Consider the following 24,175-nt stretch of genomic DNA (forward strand, 5'->3'; position numbering starts at 1 on the left):
TAACGTTTCTGCACTTTGTCGATTAAGCTATGGCCATAATTAGGCTAATGGAAAAATATTATTCTGCACAGTTATGCAAAGCTACAAAAACCCGCTGTGTTTGCAGCTCATGTCATAAAGATGTGGGGGCACATCTTTGTGTGTGGGAGAAAGAGCGCTTGATTTTGGCTTCATTTCAGCGCGCAGGTTGACGCTGCTGACGCCGCTTCTCCGCCATCTTCAACTTCCTATTGTTTGCATCAGACTGAGGCTGTCTGCGGTGTGTGTGAGAGCAGAATCGGCCACCGATTTATTATTGAATAGTAGTTATAGCCTTTACGTTCGCGGTCGCTCGAGTTAAGCATAAACCATTTTTATGTCATTGGATTAAAGACCTCTCAGGACGCGACCACTAAACCTTGATGATGGAGGACGATCAACCCAAAACCTTGTGAGTAACGGCGGCCCTGTCTATGTCCTGGAATGGGAAGGCTCCGTGTAACTACGGCGCGTCCTAAATGTTTCCACGTTGTTGTTTCAATTAAAAACTGTGTAACCTTGTAATTTTGCTTCAAATGGCCATTTAATTCGCGTCATGTCGAAAATAGCGACGCGTTTAAATACAATAAGACCCAGTACATTGTCGCTATAAACGTAAAGTTCTGTTTGATTTTGTCGTATAAATAGACGGAACCGTTAACTCGCCTGAAAATGAAACTGAGGGGCTAGTTAATGCTAGCTATCATTAGCCAGAGATGCAAGCCTAGCCAGCCAATCACTTCTTCTAAAATGGACACGTTTTCACTGAATGATATCTTTATTTACTAAAATAGTCGTGTTTTATTAGTAATAGCCAGGCGTCAGCGAGACCCCATCGGAAGAGATATAATTTTAGTGTCGATAGTTGCCAACCCACTTAGCATGAGGCCCGTTTGAACCGGCTATCTTGAGCTAGCTGGCAGACAAGCCACGTCAACGCTCGCAGAGACGGCCCGGGACAGCTCCACTAAGACTGACCGTACTGGAGTTGTCTGTGTAAAATTTAAACTATCCCCAGTAGTATTTAGTCCACTATTATTGATGTTTTTATGTTTAATATAAGGAATTGTTGTGGGTTGTAGCTAGCCCGGTTAACTAGCCTTTGTTTGCATGCTACTTCCTGTTTGACAAAGACTCAATTCCCCCATCTCTCTCCTTGTTTCTAGGTATGTGGGGAATCTGTCCAGGGATGTCACCGAGCCCCTCATTGTGCAGGTCTTCACACAGATAGGACCCTGCAAGAGTTGTAAAATGATAGTTGATGTGAGTGTTATCCTCTCTGTTATACATTGTGTATTCACTGAAGGTAATGGCACTCAGCAGTGACCTGAAAGGTGGTAGGGCTGCTTGTGAAAGCCTCAGTCTACAGATGTGCTTGATATTGATTTTCCTCCCTAAGTCTATTAGATCAGGTCTGACACTCCAAACTACAGTAGGTGGCTCTTGTCATCTGCAGTGAACAAATTGTCACTCTTGCTGTGAACTTAATATCAGTCTTGTTTTCACGTTGACAGACGGCCGGAAATGATCCGTACTGCTTTGTGGAGTTCTATGACCACAGGCATGCAGCTGCCTCATTGGCAGCCATGAATGGAAGGAAAATAATGGGTAAGGTAAGCTATCGTGTCTACAGGGTGAGTGGGGATGGGTGGGCTTCGGGTGTGGGGGATGTAGTTTGTGTGCCTTGTAAACAACCAAAACCAGTGAACTGCTAGCATTTCTGTTCCATTGATTAGATAGGGTTTTCTGACTGAGTAGGGGAAGCTGCTGGAGACGGGGTCCAAATCAGATCCTGAACATTTCAGAGCATTACTACTGCCAGAAAGTCATCTCTGTAGCTAAAAATTGGTTTCATTAGGACCTCTTAAATCCAATGGTCTTGGAATATATGATGCTATGATGTTAGTTGTGGAGGATAATGCCACCACATGGCTTGAGTGTGTCAAGCACAGTAAGCCCTGGGAAGAATAAAATAACGATAGAAATGTACTTCAGGGATGGACTGAACAAGCCAGTGCCATACTGTAAATTACGTCTTAAAGACCATGTGAGCTACATCGGGAAGATGGTGAAACAAAAAGTCTGGGAGGTGCTGGATCGAGTTGGGTTATCTAGAACAACAAAGCAAACATTAACATTTTAATCTGCAATGTTTAAAAGACCACAGGGCCTTATAAAGGAATATTATTAAAGTCATGCTGGATGGCTTAATAATGAGTTGAATTTCTGGGTTCAGTGCTAGTCAACCAAACTAGATAAGGTGCGTTTCATTGGCAAACACTGCAGATGAGTTGTGTAACTTTCACTAATATCTGCATGTGTTCTTATTTGCTTTTGCCTTCCATTCTAAGTAAACATTGCATTGATGCCCCATTTTTGTATCATATTGTGGTTATATGCTTTGTTTTTTGCTAATGAATTCCTACATTTAGTTGTAAAACTGTTTGCGTCACAAATAGTAGGCTAGGGCAGGGCAGACGTGAGTCAAAAGACACATGTAAGAGATTTAATTTTTAGTTGATTTTACATAAGTACTTTTAACTCAGTCTTAAAATCATACACTCTGTTAGTGGAGAGAAGCAGGTTTTACTTGAAATGATGTAAACATACCCCACCTGGCCTGCTTTTTCTCTGCCCCTCTCTGCAGGAGGTCAAAGTCAACTGGGCCACGACGCCAACCAGCCAGAAAAAAGACACAAGTAGTAAGTACAAATGCCTGTGGAGGAAAATGCTTCATGAAATTAAAACATTGGAAAAACAGATTTTAAAGACATATTAATCAGATGGAAAGATGGAAAATCACAGGAAAAGCTTTTCATTGCTTATATGTTTAGTTATTTTGATGTAGTGGCTTTCATTTCAGTTACTTGTCTCGACTGTGGTTTTGCCAAGATAACTCTCATTTTGTCCTTGCCCTGCTAACAAACTAATATTTATCAGCACTCAAGCAGAAATTTACAATCATGCAACAGTATAAAAACTTGAAATAGATTGGGTATTGATACATATGGCATGTCTAAACTATATTTTCTTTTTCCCTCAATAGATCACTTTCATGTCTTTGTTGGAGACCTCAGCCCAGAAATAACTACAGAAGACGTCAAAGCTGCCTTTGGTCCATTTGGCAGGATATCGTAAGTATCAAGATTTACTGACACAAATAATTAAATCAAGGATTGACTGAAGAAAATGAATGGGAACTATTTGTTATCCCCTACTCTGCCTCATACTAAAATACTATTAAGAAAAGATATTAGAAATCTTGGGTATTTACATACATAGAGGGTAATGTGATTATGCAATTTCAGTGAGCTTTTGGAGAAACCATTATTGTTTTACACTTTTAGTATTGATAAGCTTTGTGCTGGATGTTTTTAATGTACTCTTATTGGTGTGTTCGTCCACAGAGATGCTCGTGTTGTGAAAGATATGGCTACAGGGAAATCTAAAGGCTATGGCTTTGTGTCTTTCTTCAACAAATGGGTTAGTACAAAGAAAAACAATCATATTATTAACCTTAATGCAGCGTCCAGTTATTGGTGGAAATCTTACGTATTATCATTGTCAATAAACATGCTCCAAAAAACAGAATAGTTTCTCTCTTGTTGTATTAAATATTTAGGGATTCATTTTAGATTTTACAGCAGCTCAACGAAATAACCTGATTTTTTTTTCCTCTGTTCCAGGATGCAGAGAACGCCATTCAGCAGATGGGTGGTCAGTGGTTAGGAGGCAGACAGATTCGAACTAACTGGGCCACAAGAAAGCCTCCCGCCCCAAAGACTACCTATGAAAGTGCGTTGTCGTGAATGTGCATGTTTTGCTTGATTACACAGGATGTTGGATTCACGTATTAACTGAAGAAACTTCTCTGTTTCCCCTCCTGGCAGATAACTCCAAGCACCTATCCTTTGATGAAGTAGTGAGTCAGTCTAGCCCCAGTAACTGCACTGTGTATTGTGGGGGAGTCAGCACAGGACTGACAGGTAATGAATACTATTAGTACCATGCTACCATCAGTATGATAATGATAATAACAGTAGTAGTATTGGGTGAGGACAGCAGAGAGATCACGGAGATACAATTAATATTACAGCAAATAATAATCTCTCCTCAAATGTTTTCAGAAACATATTTTAGTGCACTGTTTAGCTGTAAAATGAGAACCTCTGTGACTCGGCTGCCATGTTGAAAACAGCCCAGCCAAATATAAGCACTGCCAGCTGGCCAGAGCAAACTTTTGTCTTGTTTGACACTTTGCCCACAGTTCACGAGCAGTGATTGACATGATTGACAGCTGCGTTAGAGACTCCTCGGCTCTGATTGATTGTTTTCCATCAGGCACGGTGGATTCTTACAAATGCCATTAGAAGCAGCAGTAGGAGGAGGAGGTGGAACCAGATTTTATTCTCAGATTATTTGTCTCGTACTGTGTGGCTGTAGTGACAGTTTTAGCAGGTATGACAGCTATTTTTGTTTTTGTATTGCAAAGGCAAATTTGGATTTGGTATTGAATAATAACTCTTAACAGTTTAATGTATACTTAGATTTATAAATACGAATTAATACAAAACAGCACTTACAATGTCACAGAACAAATTGTCATTAAAAAATCAGCCCAACTACAATAATTTAACACCTAATAACAGTTACAATACTAGCAACAGCAAAATACATTTTGAGTTGGGATCGACTGACTCCCTAACTCAGGAGTGACTTGGATAGGGTATTGAACTCTGTACTTCTGTGGCTACTGACCAAATTATGTCAGTACCACCGAGTGCTGATTTATGTGAAATCTTTCTGTGCCCATTTTGGTACTGGCACTGGTACTGATTCAAATATGAGAAATACCCAACCCTAGGAGAGACTCAGCAGTCAGACATTTCTCAGTGAGCGCCCGACATTGTCATTACAATGAGAATAGTGGGTCCACCTTAACAGTCCATCTTAAGTGTGACTAAGTGCACTTGCTAACTTCAGCGCTAACACTCCTCAATTTAATCAGTGGGTGGCGACCAATTTGTCTTAGGTTTTTTAGGAGTTGTATCATGTATTCACTGACAAATAGCTTAAACTGTACAGACATTGCACTGCTACATTTAACTTCATACACTCTGCTGAGGTCGCCACAACCTCACTGTCCTGCGGTGTTACCATCACTCATACACACACACACACACACACACACACACACACAAACACACGCAATCACACTCACTTGCTCGCTCTCCCACTCTCTTGACCATGTACTCGCTTCACACACAATCTGGCACGAAAATCTTTGTTGTCATTTGGTCCAGGAGGTACTGATCCGTACCCAACCCGACATATAACCCAATAGAACTCTGTTGTTGTCCTGAAACTATGAACACATGAGAGAGCAATACCATTACAATGGATGATATATTCCCTTATTAAAATGAACACAGCCACTGAACTGTTACACTTTGAGCTCATCAGACTTACAAAGCAACAATCAAAATGGCATCCCAGAACATGCTCAGAGATAATGTATTTGAATCCAGAGATTTAAATTGAAGTTACAGGGTTGTTTCAGAATAAACTTCACTGGCCCTGTGACATGATATGTCTCCCAATGTGTTAATAGGTCTCTTAGTTTATTCTGCTCAGAGAGCTCATTCTCAAGCCCTGTGGTGTTATCAGCAAAATTTTGACCTGCCTGTGAATTTAACCACCTAGAGAGTCATACCTTATGATGTTGGTATGCAGTGTTTTTTGTTTTTTTTAATGATGCATCAGTTGACATACAAACAATGACATATATCCCCTCTTTGTTTGGCCTTCAGAGCAACTGATGAGACAGACCTTCTCTCCCTTTGGACAAATCATGGAAATCAGAGTTTTCCCAGACAAAGGCTATTCATTTGTAAGGTACGTGGAAATTTGGTCAACATATGATGTGTTATTTCCTGATCCTGGTCCCTAGAGATCTGAGGTGCTGCTGTTTTTGTTCTAGCCATATAATCAAGCAATGATACGTTAGATGTAGGGAGAACGAAGTTCACTCCAAAGTAGGAGAGAAAATCTGCAGTGCTCTGAACACTGAGGACCTTAACTGAGAACCACTGAAATGACATGTTTTTAATTATATAAGTGGCATAGATTTTATCCACATATAGGTTTTTGCTCTTCTATGTTCTGGTATCAGGAATAATTGTAATGATTACTGAGATCCTGGGTCTTCAACAGGGTGTCCCCAGAATTGCTGCAGGGGGTCCGTGACCCCGAGGGTTTTAATTTAAGTTTTTTTCTCCTTCTTTTTCGTCCCTGAAATTAGAATGTGTCTGAATACACGTTATAAGCCCAGTTTACTATGCAACTCAATTTTATAATAATATATATAATATATGTAGTAGGGGGTCCCTGCTCCGTCTGTCTTTCAGCTTAGGTGTTCTTGACCTGAAAAACATTGATTGACTGACTCAGATAAAGTATTTATTCCAGTCCCTGATATTTAGATGAAATACCTATTAGATGCTTGTATTGTTATCCATGATTCATGAGTGACCACATAGTCTATCAAATAAATATTCATCCTCTTTTAACAGTCTGTTAACAGAGCAGATCCCCAGCAGCGGTGTGGTCACCCTTGCTAAGTAAATATCTAACAAATCAGTGTGACCTTGGTGTCTCTCTCCCTCTGTTTTTGACCAGGTTTAACTCCCATGAGTCAGCAGCCCATGCCATTGTGTCAGTGAATGGTACTTCAATAGAGGGCCACATAGTCAAATGCTACTGGGGTAAAGAGACCCCGGACATGATGAACCCAATGCAGCAGATGCCTCTGCCCCAGGTAAGGACAGCAGATACTGTACATGTTAAAAAAACTGCACATAGAAAGGAGATGACATACGATGACAGCTGCAAGGTATTGCTGCTGTGTATCACGAGTCTATAATTACAGCATCAGCTGATTTGAAATCACAAGTGTGGATCCTAATGAAGACGATTAATTTAATATTTTGCACCCTTGATTTAATTTCAATTGAAGGGGATGTGATCTTAACGTAACGCAGGCCTTCAAAGCCCCACTCCAGCTAGTGTTACTTCCTGTTTTTTTGGCTTAAGTTCCTTCTCAAACAGAGAATTGGGGTGTGGTTAGTTGTCAGATATAATCTGTTACCATGGCAACCAGGTTGCTGCACGAATGTACGTGAAAAAAAAGCAGCATGAATATTAGCATGGATAGCGATAGCAGTCACTCTTAATGTAAGTTATAAGGTGGAGAATTTTGCCAGTACCAGCTGTCATTTGCTCAGTAACTGTATCACTTACAAAGCCTACTGAAGTCTGCAGATGTTAACTTACCCATATTACACAAACTCTGGAAAAAATGAACATTTCATAGCACTGTGCTGGGTCCAAAAACGGAAAAAATGACCCCCAAACGAAAGCTCACCATCTTGTTTTGGTTGTGACTCACACAACCCTGTGCTGTGCGGTGTAGCCAGTAAAAAGATACAATCCACGTCACATCTGCTTCGCAAATGGTCTGCATTTGTTTGTCTTCAGTGTAGCTAAAATACAAGATAACTTGACAAGCTAGCTCACAATTGTTTTGTCGCTCAGACGCAAAGAGACATGACAGTGCACCTGTGCAAGGTTAGAGGATGATTTTTGTTCTGCAGATTCTGCTACAGTCATATGTCATCTTCCTGATGTAGCAGCAACCTTTTTTTAAAAAAAAAAACATTGAGCACTAAATTGAGTAATTTCTCTAAGATTTTTAGCAAACAGTGTGACTAGTTTAAATTGTCAGGAAATTACAGTTTCATATTTCAGTTTGACAAAAAATCATAAAATAACAGATATGCTGGAGTGGGGCTTGAAATCTGTGCTTTAAATCTGTGCACCTCCCACTGACATACTCAGGGAAATGGACCTTGTTATTCTGGCTGAAGTTGTTTTTAAAAGTACATGATTGCATCACACTATAGTGACGTAATGTTTTTCCAGTTAGTTATCCATGTAGAAATTGTGCAAGTTCTCAGCAGAAAAAGAAAGGCATGGATTTCTTTGTTTGGATAAACCACTAAATGTCATGTAAAAGATCTTTATTTTTTTATTTCTTCAGGAGAACTAGTTAATTCAGAGGGAAACACAGGATAATTTTGTTTGGGCATTTTTCTTTTCTTGGCTTATTTCAGTTTATATAGTTAGTTTGCATATATCGTTAAATGATATTTTGAGACGGTCATGGAGGAATTTCCACACTGCTTACTAATGCCATACTTGTTCTGCACCCTACAGCAAAACAAGATGAGCTTCCCAGCGGCAGCCCAGCCCTACGGCCAATGGGGCCAGTGGTACGGCAACGGGCCCCAGATCAGCCAGTACGTCCCAAATGGGTGGCAGGTTCCCACCTACGGCGTTTACGGCCAGGCTTGGAACCAGCAGGGCTTCAAGTAAGTAGCATGGTCTGCACAGGGCTCCCCTTCACCACCTCCTTCTACTCCAGCACCACCAGAGTCCCTCTTCAACACCTGGGCAGCGAGAGCCAGCTCTGGCCACAGGAGGGAGCCATGACCTCCTTCCTCCAACCTCACATCCTCTTCTCTCCTCCCCTTGCCAGCCCCTCACTTCGCTCATCTCGAGAACATTGAGAAATAATCACACACACACACACACACACACACACACACACACTATCTGAACTTAAATTTTGTTGTTAATCTCACTTCAGTTTGTCATAACTGCTCACTGTGCACAGCACATCGTAATAACTGAAGGGGTCTGTTCCAAACAGGTTTTGTCACTTGAATTAGGCACGTAATAGTTTAAAATTGTAGCCTCCTCCAACATGATTGTAAGAAAACTGCCTGAAAGTAGCTCAAAGCTTATCATTGGACTTTCAGTAAACTTAAAGATAATTGACTTACATGACTGAACAAGACTGATGCTAAAAGCTGTGAACAAAGATTCACATGCTGTCCACACCTCTGGATAGTTTGTTGGTGAAGATTTCATTTCCCTTTTTTGTACAACTGCCTACTGTGTGTAAGGACTGTGTTCTTCAAGGTTGTTGAGTTGTTTCTGTATGTCTACATTCATGTCATAGCTTTTTACATTATTTTCTTTATGATTTCATTTATCTATTTCTACATATACCTGAGGATTTGATCTGTATATGAATGTCAGTAGGACGTATTAAATATCTTTTGTAGGTTGTTATCAAATTTTGTTTTTATTTAGACAGCCTATGTGCAGTGACGTTTTGTGCACCCAAGAAAAGAAATAAAGGAGAGGCCATATGTTGACAGTCTAAAATTCTTGGTGACCAGCTGTACTACTAGGCTCTGTACAAAGGTGTGAGGTGATGCAAGCAGTGATAGTGTGTTTGATCGTCGAATGTACAGTGAATGCACAAATCCAGAGAAAGGGGCTTGGCCTCTCTTGACTTGAAATTTGAAGATGATACTTTATCCTGTATAAGCTCTCTAAACTCCACACTGAACTGAATTTAGTTTTATTACATGAATCATTAAAGACTGAAGACACAACATGTGAGTTAGGTGAGAATCTGCCTTCCTAGGTTGATATATATTGTGGCCAAATGTGTAAGTGTTGCAAGAGGAATGAAGACAATCCACGTAGTTGTATACAGTGTGGTGTAACTGTGTGTAGGCTGATTACAGCTGTTGTATGTTCATGATTATCAGCAGTTGGGAGGGGGGTAGAAAGGAATATTTAGCTTGCTGCGCTTAGCCTCTATGCTCTTTGTCTGCTTCTCCACCCATGTTTAATCAAATGACACTTACGTTTGGCCCCTCCAAACAGACCTCCACTTTCTGTTTTTTTTTTTTCTCGCTAGCTTGATTTTTGCCCAGCCTGCCTCACCCTCACAACCTCTGATAACTCTGTTTGCCTTCTTGTTCTCATTCTAGCCTGTCCAGATTCTAGTAGCTCTAATATAAACCGTCCCTTTGGCTCCCTTTCGCCTTGTCTCTTCTAACCTGCTGGCATTTTGTCTTTCTGTCTCCCCTCTCTCTCTCTCTCTCTCTCCCTCTCTGTCTCTCCCTCTCTCTCTCTTTACCTCGTTTTTTGCAGTCACTTACCGGCCAGTGCTGGGTGGACTGGCATGAGCGCCATCAGTAACGGTGGGGTTATGGAGCCTACACAGGGATTGAATGGGAGTATGCTAGCCAACCAGCCCGGTATGGGAGCCGCAGGATACCCCACACACTGATAAGTGGGCAGGGTGGGAGATTTGTCAACCATCAGCCTCTTATTGGCTGTACGGTGCCCCGCGGGGCTGTGTAACACCGCCTCCATTTGTGGCAGGACTAAGACTTTTACTGGGATGTGGAACCTAATGGGAAGGTTGCCGCCTGTAGGAGATGTAAATGGGATTTCATGGGGGGGTTGAGGTAACGGGAGCCAGAGAGGAGCGATTTGACCCACACAGGTATTTACACCCTCTGTGGTAGGCAAGACTGGCCATGAACCAGGGCTCTTACCATTTTTAAGTTAACTGTAAATGAGTATAAAACTGTAAAGGAGAAACTTTTGGATTTTTTTTCTGGTTTTACAAATTGCTTCCATTTTCACATCTTTCCTCTCAGACAGCCACAGAGAGGCTTTTTTTTTTTTTTTTTTTTTAAACAAACTGTTTAAGTCTGAGTTGCGCTAAGTTATGAACCATAGTTATTATTTGAGGAATGGAAATCTGTTTAATTTGTTCTCATTTTTCTCTTGGATTAAAATCAATCGCAGGGATTGTTGCCACTGCTGTTTCTCTGTAAGGGCAGATAAATATTGCACAGTTTTTTCCTCTCTTGTACTTGGGACAAATTTGACTACCGAGAGCATTTTCCTTTTTGCATTCCATTTCTCCTCCATATCTTTCGGACAGCCTCAAATCTTTTTTCGCCACGTGTAAATAACCATTCATCCATTTGAAACGATGTAAGTAAAATGCTACTGTTAACTGTGGGTGCTTGCTTTCTTTTTTGTTTTGATAACTTGACAGTTAACTCCAACATTGTACGTAGCAGAGTGGCACTATCTAATGTGACACTGGCACAGTGCAACACACGATTCTTCCATGCAGGGATAAAATGGCATTGCCATGCAGTGCATACTTAAAATTTAACACAATTCAGATGTTTAAAGGGTGAACATGTTTGACACTTCTGATGGTTTTTAAATATCTATTGAAATGCCAGTATTTTATATCAAAAATCTGAGTGGATTCAACCTTTACACTTGCTCTTTTTGCCAGAGAAATGGGGAGGCCTACATTGTAACTGTTGCCTTATAGAGCTGGTTTCTTTTAGCTGACAAGATCCTCTTTTTAATTAGGCAGTGCCTACAGACATTTTCAGACCCTTTTGTTTAGAAAGGTGTTAGCCCTGAGAACTGATGACTCTGCTACTATAATCAATGTTTTCTTGCTTTGTCCAATTAAAATGCTAATGCACATAAACCACACTATGCGTTTGTTTTCCTTTTTCTCATTGAGGGGTTGTTATTCCAGGAAACGTTTATGGAGCTTTCATTCAGAAACTGCTTTTGAAAACTTTTTAATGTGAAAGTATTTGTTTTTAACTAGATTGTTATTTCTCGTTTTAAAAGGTTTTGTTGTGTGAAATGTTTTGCTGTGAAGAACTTAAAAGTTGAAAGAGGGTGTGTGAACCAACTATTAATGAGGTCTCACATGGTCTTTTTTGTCTGATGATTTCTCCTTTGACTTCTACATCGTTGCCTTCTCCATCGTCTCCTCCCAGCCTGCAGAATATGACATGCCCACTGATCTCGTCACCGTTCAGGTCAAGTAAAACCTGTTGTTTTTGGTTCTAGCTGGCAACCAACTTTTCTGAACCAATTCATTTTGATGAAAATGCTCTGAATGGTTCAAAATTAGGTGCAGGAACCAGAATGGAACCGGTTGAATGTTGGTGGAAAGGGGTTATGAAAGGCTCTGTTATTAGTGTCTGACAACATTATGTAACGGACCCTACAGACTATGAATATTCTGCTGATTTCAACAGTGAAAAAGTGAGAGACTTTCTCGTAAGCAATATTCTGTTACACGCACTAATAAACAGACTGTATGATGTGAAAAGACAGGAAAAATGTTTCAGTGATGTCAGACACTTCTAATGACAATCTGAACCTGTCAGTAGCAAAAACAAGCACTTATAATGGACCTAAATAGGGATTACAATGCAGCCTGTTTCACAGCTGTGGCTGCAGCTGTCTCTCTCAATATTGGATCAATCACAAAAACGGTCTCCATTAGTATAGACACAAGAACATGGGAAACTAGGGCAGGTTAAAAAATAACTTTCCCTTTCACACCTACTATATACTAAGACAGATAGACCTGTACTGTTATGTAGCCTGCCTACCATTTATCTTTTTGCTCCTAAAAGTGAGTGATGGAGAATACCTGTGTACGAAAAATGCAATGGCTTCCTCCTCTCTTTTTAAGTGCCAACCTTTTTTCACAGCAAACATTTTGACATGTCACAGCAGGAAATGTACAAATGCATTTAATAACATTATGGTGGCTGCATTCCACTTGGAGGGGGGTGTTGTGTGTTCTGGCTCACTGGAAAAGATTACTGCAAAAATTAGTGGAAGTGAGCCATCAACGTTATTAATCACGCCTGTGCTTTTCCTGCTATGACATGTCATAATGTCTGCTGTAAAAAGGGTTAATACCAGGGTTGTGGAACTGGAGCTCCTGAATGCAACGCAGACATAATTAATGATAGTAATTACACTTGTGTCATTTATACTATGACAAGTCAAACTGTCAAGCAGTGAAAATGTTGGTGCTTTTTTTAACCAGTGTTAAACACTCATTACACATTGTCCAATGTATTTTAAGTTATGAACGTAAATCAGGTATTTTGAATTAAGCCTAAAATAGAAGGAAAATGATTAATAATGAAATGATAAATATACACTGTAGGGATATTGGACACAAACATCACTGTGGTACTTTTGTGTTGGAGTATTCAGTTGAGATTTTTGGTATTAATGATGAGATTAACTATTGCCTTAAACAGGATTAGTTTATCTAGCAAGACTACGGGTAAAGAAGTTCTGACTTTTCAAAGCCTGTAGTGTAAAGGCACCATAAGATAATTTGGCACAACACCTGCTGTCCAACATAAGTCCTGAAACATATGCAGTAACCTGAAAAACAAAACAAAAAAACAAACTGCTTTGCATCTTGTAAGTTTCCAGGGACAAATGGAGTCTGTGGTATCTATTTTGTATTCCAGGAATTTCAGAAAAAGATTTATTGCCAAGTAGGTTTTCCCTTAGAAGGAATTTGCTTTGGTTTTTGGTGCATACATTAAACATACAATAAACATATTAAGAGGAATGAAAATACAGCAAAGTACTGCAACACTCAAGAAGTTATAGAATAGAAAAATTACAGTAAAACAATGCAAAGATACTTCCAAAAAGCACTATAACATATCAAATATGAACAGTATAGCTGTTTCAGAATAAGCTGTACAATTTTGTGCAGGATGTGCAAGAGCTACAGAACCAATAGCCTATGTGCAATGTGCAAATATAATAGTCCAAGATGTGCATTAATATAATGCATATAGGCAGTGTTCATGGTGGGTGTGGTTGGCCACAATCTCTCCTGCCTGCCACAGGGTCCTGGAGGGATGGCGGATTGCAGCCAGTCACCTCAGGAGAATCAATCAATCAGTCAATCAGTTTTATTTATAAAGCCCAATATCACAAATCACAATTTGCCTCACAGGGCTTTACAGCATACAACACCCCTCTGTCCTTTGGACCCTCCAAAGGACCCCAAAAAAACCCTTTAACGGGGAAAAAAAACGGGATTCCTCTTGGATGATCCGCTGCAGTCTGCCCTTCTCTGCTGCTTCAAACTTAATCTTAACACTGTTAGAGCCTCTTTCACACATAGTTACCAGTAAATTTCTGGAATAATCTTTCAGGCTTTGCTAGTAATTTTTTACTATTCACACAGGCACTACATTCAGGAACATTGCTGTGTTGCACCTTTTCATGCCATGGCAGTGCTTGAATAGTTGAGGCAAGGGACAGTCCAGCAGATAGCAGTAATACAACGCTTATGGATGCCAAATGCTATAAAATTAGAAGAAAAAGACTGGGCGAGGCTGGATGTACCTGTACGCAGTGAAAGATGTCTCTTATTATTTTCATGGTGGGCGAGGAGCTGTTTTGTCCCATGTCAATGTTCTTGTAATGTGTTTAATCACCTGTGAAAGCAGTGGGGTAGCTATTTCTAAACCCTAAAGAAGTTGCAGATTCAAATACATCATCAGCAGAGTCATGTGATTGGTTCACACTTAACATGAAAGCATCTTTCCTCAGACAGTTACCCTTTACATGCTTGTCCCTGCTATGTTACTGCTGTCATTCACAACACAGCTGTACCTGTATTTTCCCTGAAATGTTGCCAGGTCTTGGGCGGGAAATTGGAGATTTTCTGTAATTGTGATTCCTGCTCCCAGTCACACATGAACCCATGCAGGAAATGTTCCTGAACATTTCAGGGAAAGACTGCATGTGTGAGAGGGGCATCCACATTTGGTGCCATGTAATCTCAGTCAGTGTTGCCATACAGTGGTCGACAACTCTGGATGTGCACTCAAACCAAATACCACAGACCGAGGGTGTAGGTTTCGTTTCCACATTAGGCAGGACACATTGGACAGGAGTTTGGTCGTCCTCCAAAGGAAAATTTTGAGCATCAAACACAACCTTTCTGCATTCATTTATGGTGTAAATGGAGTAAATGTTTGGTCAAAGTAAAAGTCTTCTGCCACTGTCATGTTGTTATTGGTGGTGGGATCATGCACGTTCTAAATATTGAGAGGATGGACATGTCTCTGCATCCCCCCTGAAATCTAAACTCTCATTTCAAAGAGAAATGGATCACTGGAATCATCATGACATTTTTATTTTCATTATGAAGTCTCAAAAATGATTACAAATTTAGTCTTCTGGGTCTCAGTGTTGTTGAATATGAGATATTGCATATTAGAATTAACATCTATGCAAAGCACCAGGTACACATTTTTCAGGAGTGAGATGGTTTTCCTGGAATGATTTATTGAAATATTCTCTCCCATTCAATTGCACTTCTCCTTTGCGACTAAGGAACCAAACCAAAATAACCAAAAACAACTGATGACCAGGAAAAGAAGTCATCTTCTGCAGTGGTCCACTTCGCCCCTGAAGGCAGGCCTACCTGGTTATTCCCTGGTATCTTTGGGGATGACTGAAAACGTCCTTGCAATACAGATAAGATGCTGAGTCTCATGAAGGCTGTGATTGTGGGTTTGTGCACTAGATGGCGCCCTCTGTCCATGTTTCCTGCATGGTGCTGAGTGGCAGGTGGCTGGTTTTGCTGCTATTTAGCCCAGTGTCACTCAGACCATCAGTCAGTCTGTCAGTGTCTCAACTGTCTCTCTGCCACACTGAGGTGTGTTTGCAAGCAGGCAGAACTCATCCCGTGTGAGCTCGTAAATTCAAACAGTAAAACCTGTAATTTCTGCATCTATTTAAACTTAAGAAAGTCTTTGTACGTAGATATTAAACACTGTGTGCGTGGACTGAATGTGTGTGTGTGTGTGATGTAAGGCAGCAGCAGTTCTCCTCAGCCTGAGTTATTGAGTCTCTCACAGCCATGCAGTCTGTCTGGCTGGAATAACAGGCAGCAAGAGCTGACAGGCTGATAAATGCTTTGTCTCTTCACAGCTGCTCAGCCAGGACCCGACTGGGCTTTAATGGACGGAGAGTCTGTTAGAGAGAGAGATGTCAGGAGATGAGTTAGTGAGGAGATTACAGCTGAAATCAATCAAAGCGGCCATGGCTTTCTCTCTGTGTCTGTCCTGCTTCCTTTCTCTCATCTTTTTCTTCCTCTGCTTTTTGAGGTATTTTAACAAAAACAAAATCACACAGCCACCCTTTCCTCTGAATAATGTTCTTGTCATGTTTAAAAAAATCCAACCTTGTGGGACGGAGAGCAGGCTTAATTTAACATTTAGGACAACTTCTTCTGTCTTACAAATGATACCTTGTTTCATATCTCTTTATCTACTAATGCACTGAGCTCAAAATGCTCTGAGTATCCAAATTCTGTGACAAAGGTTTGACTGGATCAGTTTCCAAATTCGATTTCTAATCATTACCATCTGATCGGTGCTGCATTGCTGTGTTCAGTGTGTGTGTAGTAAAAAGGTCAGTTCATGTTCATATTATTGTCTGTTTTATTTTGAAATTTGTGGGAAAGTCCTCTCACCCTCTGGATTCTTGACTCCTGTCACATCTGTTTAACATCTGTTAACTGTTCTTAAGTGCAAACAAATGTTATTAATATAAAGGAATCAATTCAAATACTTTGTAAAGGATATATCTGCACCGGGGTCAAACAAGTCATTTATGTCACATTCTCCCCGAGAGGTGGTGATGTATGACAGTGTTTTATTTTTCCTTTCCTTTCCTGCAGCCTTGTTTTCCAGACTCATCTTGTACAATATTCTACATCTAGATTGTTCTTCTACTCAATAAATTAATAAATCAGTAATGACAGTAAATTTATATAAAATGTAACAAGTTATATGTGCCAGTCATTTATTTGATTTTTGTGTTTTTTCCTAACATGTGGTGATGTAATCCTTCCCATCCTGTAGCCTTTGTTTATCCACACCTTATATTTCATATACTTGCTTTATTTAATTAGATGTAAATGTATAAATCCACTTGACTGAATAGATTCAGTATTCAGTGCTCACTTTACTTTAAGACTTTTATTGGTGTCAGCTGGTAATGAGAGGCCACACTGCAAGGCTTTGTGCAGCTCTTATAGACGAGGACTATAGATAAACTACTGTAACACTGTTTTGAAGCCTTAGACATAATTGTTTTTGCTGCGTTTTAAAGTACGACTGTGTGACTTTTGAGGGAAAAATGATACATTTTCCATCTTACAAATTTAAAGTGTAACTCACAAACAATAAAATGCAGTGTTGCCCACTTTAAAAAGCTACACTCAGAAGGTTTGTTTGGTCTGGTATGACCAGAGGCTTATTGTGGCTAATGTTAGATATTTTCGCTTGTTGACTTTATGACACACTCTCTCTCTCTTGTGTTGCTGTTCCAGCGGCTTAGCATTTGAAACAGCTAAACAGTGGTTTAGCATCATCCCACAGCTGTCACTATTCTCCACAGTGGCTACTGTTGAGCAAAAGTTACACAGTGTTGCTTTACAATGTTATTTTCTGGCTACTGGATTTTGGACTAAAGAGCTGTGATCAAACCAGACTACTGCAGGCTGTTAATGTTTTGAATTTAGTCAATTCCTAATCGGTGTGGGGCATGTTTGTGAGACACAACAATAGTTAAACTAACCTATGTTACAATTTTAAAAAATAATACAGGATAATGGTCTTTCCACAGGCTGGAGGACCAAATAAATAAAAGGCACAATGAATAATACTATGACATTATTTCTCCTCATCTTTGATACATCTATAACAAAAACTATGTTTCATAGTAAAAATAAATCTAGGTAATCTGATCTATCTCTCAATTAAAACGTGCCTCCCCTGCCAAAATAACATACCCACATGTATCCACAAGCCCTGATTGGAAATGCAAATTGAAAATGATTAACATTAGTTTTTTGAAAGTACATAAACTAAAAGATAACTACACTAATTAAGCACCTTTGTTAATAAGCACACTACATAATTTTCAGACGGGCACCGGTGCAGCTGCACCGCCTGTAATTTTGCCACTGGTGACTTTAGTCTCTTTCCGATGGAGGTGAAACTGCAGGATCACGGTGTTTTTATATTTCAGGTGGCTGACGTACAGCTACACAAAGTGTGCTGAAGCAGAAACAAAAGAGCTGAGGAAAACGTTGAGGGCTTGAGGGACACGAGGTGCCCTGTGAATTGTTTGAGTGAACAGCGTCTGTGTGTGTTTGTCTGTGTTTCCATGCAAGTGACAGCTTGCGGCAGTGGCTGACAGCAAATAAACATGTTCCAGTAATTAACCTTGACAGGCCCAATGTGGTGGCAACAGCAGAAACCTGCTAATGACACAATTAATCCATAATTAAGGCATTCTGTCACACCACAGTTTCATACACACATACTCAGTCACTGAACATTGTGTGTGTGTATGTAATGTAGGGATTGGTGCATGTCTATGCAGGGAAATACACTATGCACTACAATAAGAGCATAAAAGCCACACTGGATGATAATTCCTCTTTTTAAGCTGCTCTTGTGGCACCGCATTAACATGTGTGTTCCCTCCATTGCTTTTAATTGTGTCTACATGTAATCAGAGTGACACAGAGCAAAGCAATTAAAGCACTCTACTTTAACCAGTGGACAACTGTACAATATAAATATGAGCTAATTATTATGGTCAGGAGACCAGTCAGACACAGTCTTTGAAGAAGGTACAGCAGTGTTTACTGATGATGATAAATGCTTAAAATGTTTGCAGCCAAATAATAACCTTTCTTTTATGCAAGTTTTAATGGATCTGTTTTACATTTTATTGTTGCAGCCTGGATCGGCACCAGCTTTGACACAACAACCAGGCTAACGTGAACAGCAACCGGCCACAACAGGGCCTGTGTTGTTAGTCAGGGGCTCCCACTCTCAGGACTTTCTAACTTACCTACTCTGTGGCACCTGTTTGTTCCTACCGAAGATATAAATCTTTACGAATAGGTCACAAATGTATAGTTTCATTTTTTATAAGGGCCCAGTGATTTCCTAAAACAGCTGGGCACTGCAAAAGCAAACCTCACTCAGACAGGATTAAGAAGTGTTTTTGTTGGGGACTATTTTCATCTGTGGATTTATACACCTTTGGTGCTCTAGTGAGTATTTACTGGATGGTGTATGTGGGATTGAGTGAAACAAGAAAAGGAACACCAGTGTTGGGCAATACAGTAATATTACTTTCTATAGTGACAAATAGTATGTAGAATTACTGCTAGAATTTCAGAAATCCAACAATCGGTCACATCCTCAGATTTATTTTCACAATCGTTGCTCACACACATCACAAAGCAGAAGCCTGGAAGTTGAGAGATTAGATTCACATTAATTTTGTCAGGAGGAAAGATGACATGAACAGTGGTACTAAAACTTTTTCCACTGCGAGAAACATGACCTCAAACCTCCTGAAATACACTCAAACGACAACACAACAATGTGAAGCTTCAGGAAATACACCCCACCAGAGGTGAGCCCTCTGCCGCTGTGGAGGATGGCTGCAGCCCTGCACTGCTTAAACAGCCAAAAATGGATTTTAATCGTAGCCATCTGCAAGCTATAGCCTTTATTGACTTCCAATTTTCACTTTATTATTGAGTTGGTTAAACTTAAATAAATTTAAGTTTCTAAATGCAATAATTTCATAACCAGTTCATTATATAAATTCGAGTTGGACAAATGAAAATGTATTGCACTTCGTTGATGTAATAATTGTACTTAGGCAGTATTTGGTGAAAACGAGTTACTTGAACTCAATTAGACTATATTACAATGATGTGCTTAGATTGAGTTGGCACAATGCACAAAATTGAGTTTGGCCTATATATATATTTTGGATGGAAATCCTGCCCACAATTTAATTGAGTTCATCCAATGAATGATTTTTTTGAGTGTACAAGCAGCAACGAACTAATGAAGCTTTTGGCTGTGTATGTGGTAGATGAGATGTTGCGTATCTCCACGACACACTCTCCGTCTTTCAGTGAGATCCTGGAAAAACACTGGTCACAAGCAACAGAGGAGGTAAAAAATGAATTTTACCAGGGATTACACTGATAATTTTGAAGAGAAAGGATGCAGATAATATAACATTTAGAAAAAGTAACGAGTAATATGTAATAAATTACTTTTTTTGAGTAACAAGCCCACTGCTGCATGTCACCTAATGCAATAATGTGGCTCAGTAATGTGATTTAATAGTTTTTTGACAATGATAAATCTCATTGAAACACTCATTGAGAAGAAAGTGGCAAAGAAAATGCAGTTTATCAGGACAGTTCTGCTTGTTGTGCTGTTTGAAGTGACCAGTCACAGCAAGTCTGAGACCAGTTCTGTATGTGCAAGCTAAGCTGAGACAGGTTAACATAAAGTCCAGATATTTTAAAAAGCAGCCTCTTTCTTTCTCTCTCTCTCTGGCCCCATTTTCTACTGGGTGCAGCACTGTTACCTCCATCCCTCTAATGCTGCAGCGAGGTGACTACTTTTTGTGAGTGTGTGTGTGAACATTTACCCTGTCTCAGTGAGTTGCTCAGTCTTCATTATGTGGACAAAAAATACATATGGAAACATCTATTTAGAGGCTAGACCTGGGAAAACAATCACATTATATCAGCATTCATGTCCAGTGTTCCCTCCAAACTGATAGGTGACTTACAATCTGTTTTTTAATGCTTTGCTCCATCCCAGTCATAACATGAGTATTGGCTGGTTTAAAATATTTTGTGGTAGATGATATTAGATACAGCGACTCTCCCCTGGTTTAGTTTTGGCTGAATTTATATTCCTGTTTAATATTCCTGCACACCCCAAGGACATTTATAAGTGTTATACAATACATCCAGTGTAAATATTCAAGTTTTACATCTGCAGTGAATGCTACTTGCTTTACATAAACTAAAAACGAGCTGAAAATCTAATAGGCTTCACCACTGACCACAAGTAGTAGGCTACTTGCATTTGCAAATAAAATTAGAAGGTAACAAATAATTACTACATTAATCAGGAGTGTATAAGAGGTTGAAAATAGAAAATATTAAAACAAAAAGAGCCCATTAAGGACAAGGACAACATTTACACCAAAAAAGCAACAGAGTATTGCACTTTTCAAAGAATATTCAAGGTCAAGCTCCAAAAATGCTGGACCCTACCCTACATTTCCCATAATGCAATTTAGCTGCATCTTTCACGTGATCCTCACCGCCTGTCACACTTAATCACTTTCTTCTGCAGGCTGTCTTCTACATATCCTCAAGATCAAGTCAAGATAACCCTGAACAAGACATCACTATGACATCATCAGGATTATTTTCTCAGAGTTAAAGGTCCAGTATGTAGGATTTAGGATGATATTTTGGCAGAAATAGAATATAATATTCATAACTATATAGGGCGGCAGGGTGGTAAAGTGGTTAACATTGTCGCCTCACAGCAACAGGGTTCCTTGTTCAAACCAGGGGTGGGAGGTTCTAACCCTGGGAGGATGAGCAATTACGGAAAATGAATGAATGAATGAAAATTGTGTTTTTGTTACCTTAGAATGATCCATTTATATCCACATACAGAGTAGGTCCTCTTTCACAGAGTATGCCATGTTCATACAGTGGCCCAGAATGGACAAACAAAACACTGGCTACAGTTTGGGCCATTTGCATTTATGTGTCTGCCTCTGTTGTTCTTCTACACACTTGGCACACAGATGAATTGATTGCAATCTGCCACAAAATTCTACACACTAGACCTTTAAAGCTCCCCCGAGACGACATGATACAGCTGTTTTTACTGGCTTAGTAGTATGACGCTTACTTAGTTATTAAAAAGGGTTGGCTCACCAAAATGATCAAATTATTATCGAGCCATGCGAGCAGTTCTGACAGTTTGGGTTTGTCCAGTTTTCAAAGAACTTATCTTTAGGATTTCTGCTTCTATCCTTTAACAGCAGAGGTGAATACATGTAGGTGTTGCTGTTGAATATACTGAGTGAAATTCTGTTCACTTCCATTGTACTGGGCTGGAAGCAGAAATCTCAGAGATCGATTACTCAAAAGCTCAGACAATTCAAACTACCTGTATGGCTCAAAGCTTTAAAGGAAAGTATGACTTTTTATGTTTTCATTTTGGTGACCTGACTCTTTAAATAAAACTAAGTCAGCAGCTTTTTAAAAGCAGGGTGAGGCAGGTGTCATCCTTGGTCTTGCAGACAGTCAGGTCTGTTGAGTGAGAAGAGAAGCCACGTTTATTATATCAGACTGGCTCATAACCTGTTTTCATAAAACACCAACACTCGCCCGACATTTGAGCTAACCATTATATCAGTCCAACTCTGCACTACACAAACTTTACTGTGCCAAGTCTTGTTCAGAGCTCTGCCACCCTGTTTATAACTTTGACAGCTTTATTATGTACTTTGTATACAGCTTCAGCAGCAAGTCAGATTCCTGGCATGTGTAAATAGACTCGCAGGTGATTTTGTGGCTGTCAGAGCATTCGCTAGACAGTCGTGACTGATTTATAGGCAGTACGTCAAACACAACCTGAATAATCCAGCAGGCAAATAAAGATGAAACTGTGCTCCCAGGTACACTCAAACCGCAGCTGCTTCCAATGTAAACACACACACGTACGCGCACACACACTGTTGTACACTTGCCTGTAGAAAAACACTACACGGTGTACAGGTCAGGACAGTAGTGTTTAAAATCTGTTATAATGCTTGTGTGTTTAGATGGGTTATATTTATGTTTGTGTCTGTGCAACCGTTTGTGTTTGCACATGTGTGTGCGAACTCCTCGCTCGCTTGTGTTTGTGGGTCTGTCAGGGCATGTCAGGCTCAGTGCTGACAGGTGTGTGTCACCTCATCATTCAAGCTGTCAACGCAGCCGACGGGCAGGAGGAGACGAGACGCCGATGAAGGACACCGGTTGGTTGCTGCTCAGCCTGAGCCACTTCCTGTGCGCACACAGTTTAGTGGGAGTCTTGGAGAAGTCCTATGTAGGACAAAGGCAGCCTGCGGCTAACTCCCCCCCATTACCACTGTCTGTAACGCTCCAAATGAAAAAAAAAAAAAATCCCCCATCTGACTTGACTCATCGCTCATCACCAGCACAGAGAGAGTAAGAGAGAGCTCCATGGATCAAAGACTAGATGTCATATCCCCCCCCCCCCCCTTCCTTAAATTCATCCAAAAAGCCAAAGCGAGGGCTGTATGTATGTATGTGTGTGTGGGTGTGTGTGTGTGGGTGTGTGTGTATGTGTGTGTGTTGGAGGGGAGCAGCTTGCCAAGCTCCTCGACTTGAAGCGTGTGTTTATGTACTTTGTCACTCAGGAAAATGAGATGTGTAAATCCAAATGTCAGCGAAGAAGAGGAGATCTCTGACAGCGCTGAGCATCGTGTTCCATTTTTTTTCTTCTGCTGCCTTTTCTCCTTCTTCTCTTCACTTTTGGCCCACTGGACGCACTGCTGACAGCTTCATGGCTGACAGAGAGAGGAGAGAAGATCTGAGCACTAATAGAAAGAACAAGGAAGAGGAGGGGAATGATGGTAGATGATGTGTCTTACATGCACACACACAAGCAAGGACCGTATAACAGCCAAGGTCAATGCTGCAAGTCTGAATGTCTGTGTTTGACAGCATGTACTTACTTCTTATGGATGCTGTGTGTGTGTGTGTGTGTGTGTGTGTGTGTGTGTGTGTGATGCTTTCAGAGTACAAATTGAACAGTATTCGTGTGACACAGTAATGGAGGGTAGGATATGTATGTGGATTGTGTGTATGTATGTGTGTGTGTGTGTGTGTGTGCCTGTCACCAGCGTTCAGTGGCTCTGCCATTCAGTGGTACATACACAGGGTTGACAGCTCCCGCTTAAATGTGTCACTCGACATTACCCATAAAGCACCACTAGAGAGAGAGAGAGGGGAAGGGTGGGTGGAGTGGAGGATGGGGTGGTAGATATGTGTGTGTATGTATGTGTGTGGAGCTCTGGAAAGGAGACAGAAATTCAGAGAAGGATACTTTTACCTGTACTCTCAGCTGTTAACTTAATGCTGCTGCTCGATTCTGCTCAGTGTACTCCACTGGTTCTCAAATTAAAGGCTAGAGGCACCCAAGGGCCCCTGACGGAGGTCCCACATCCTCTCATGTAAAATGAGAAACAGTTCCTTTTATATTTCCCTTCTCTGAGAAAAGCAGTCTTAGAGAGTGCTGCCTCTGAAGATTTTTCTGGAAAGCCACCTGTAATGAATTTAGATGTCTGATGTGATTTATACAGAATAACTGTGTACGCTCTATTGACAGTAATTCTAGACAAAATCACTGCTGCTACAAACCACAGCAGTCATAAATAAATTCAGTGCAGGCCTGTAGTT

General features: G+C 40.4%; 1 protein-coding gene across 1 annotated transcript; it reads left to right on the plus strand.

The window, feature by feature from the left end:
- Positions 1-241: 241 nt before the first annotated feature.
- On the plus strand, positions 242-11,472 carry LOC117252700 (cytotoxic granule associated RNA binding protein TIA1-like). The gene is made up of 12 exons (XM_033619783.2): positions 242-430; positions 1,185-1,281; positions 1,533-1,631; positions 2,666-2,720; positions 3,065-3,152; positions 3,426-3,501; positions 3,705-3,813; positions 3,909-4,004; positions 5,829-5,913; positions 6,697-6,835; positions 8,293-8,447; positions 10,090-11,472. The coding sequence occupies exons 1-12, from the start codon at positions 402-404 to the stop codon at positions 10,226-10,228; spliced, it is 1,167 nt and encodes a 388-aa protein (XP_033475674.1). The 5' UTR covers positions 242-401; the 3' UTR covers positions 10,229-11,472.
- The last annotated feature ends 12,703 nt before the right edge of the window (positions 11,473-24,175 follow it).

The sequence above is a fragment of the Epinephelus lanceolatus genome, chromosome 9 (genome assembly GCF_041903045.1).
Source record: "Epinephelus lanceolatus isolate andai-2023 chromosome 9, ASM4190304v1, whole genome shotgun sequence".
Lineage (NCBI taxonomy): Eukaryota > Metazoa > Chordata > Actinopteri > Perciformes > Serranidae > Epinephelus > Epinephelus lanceolatus.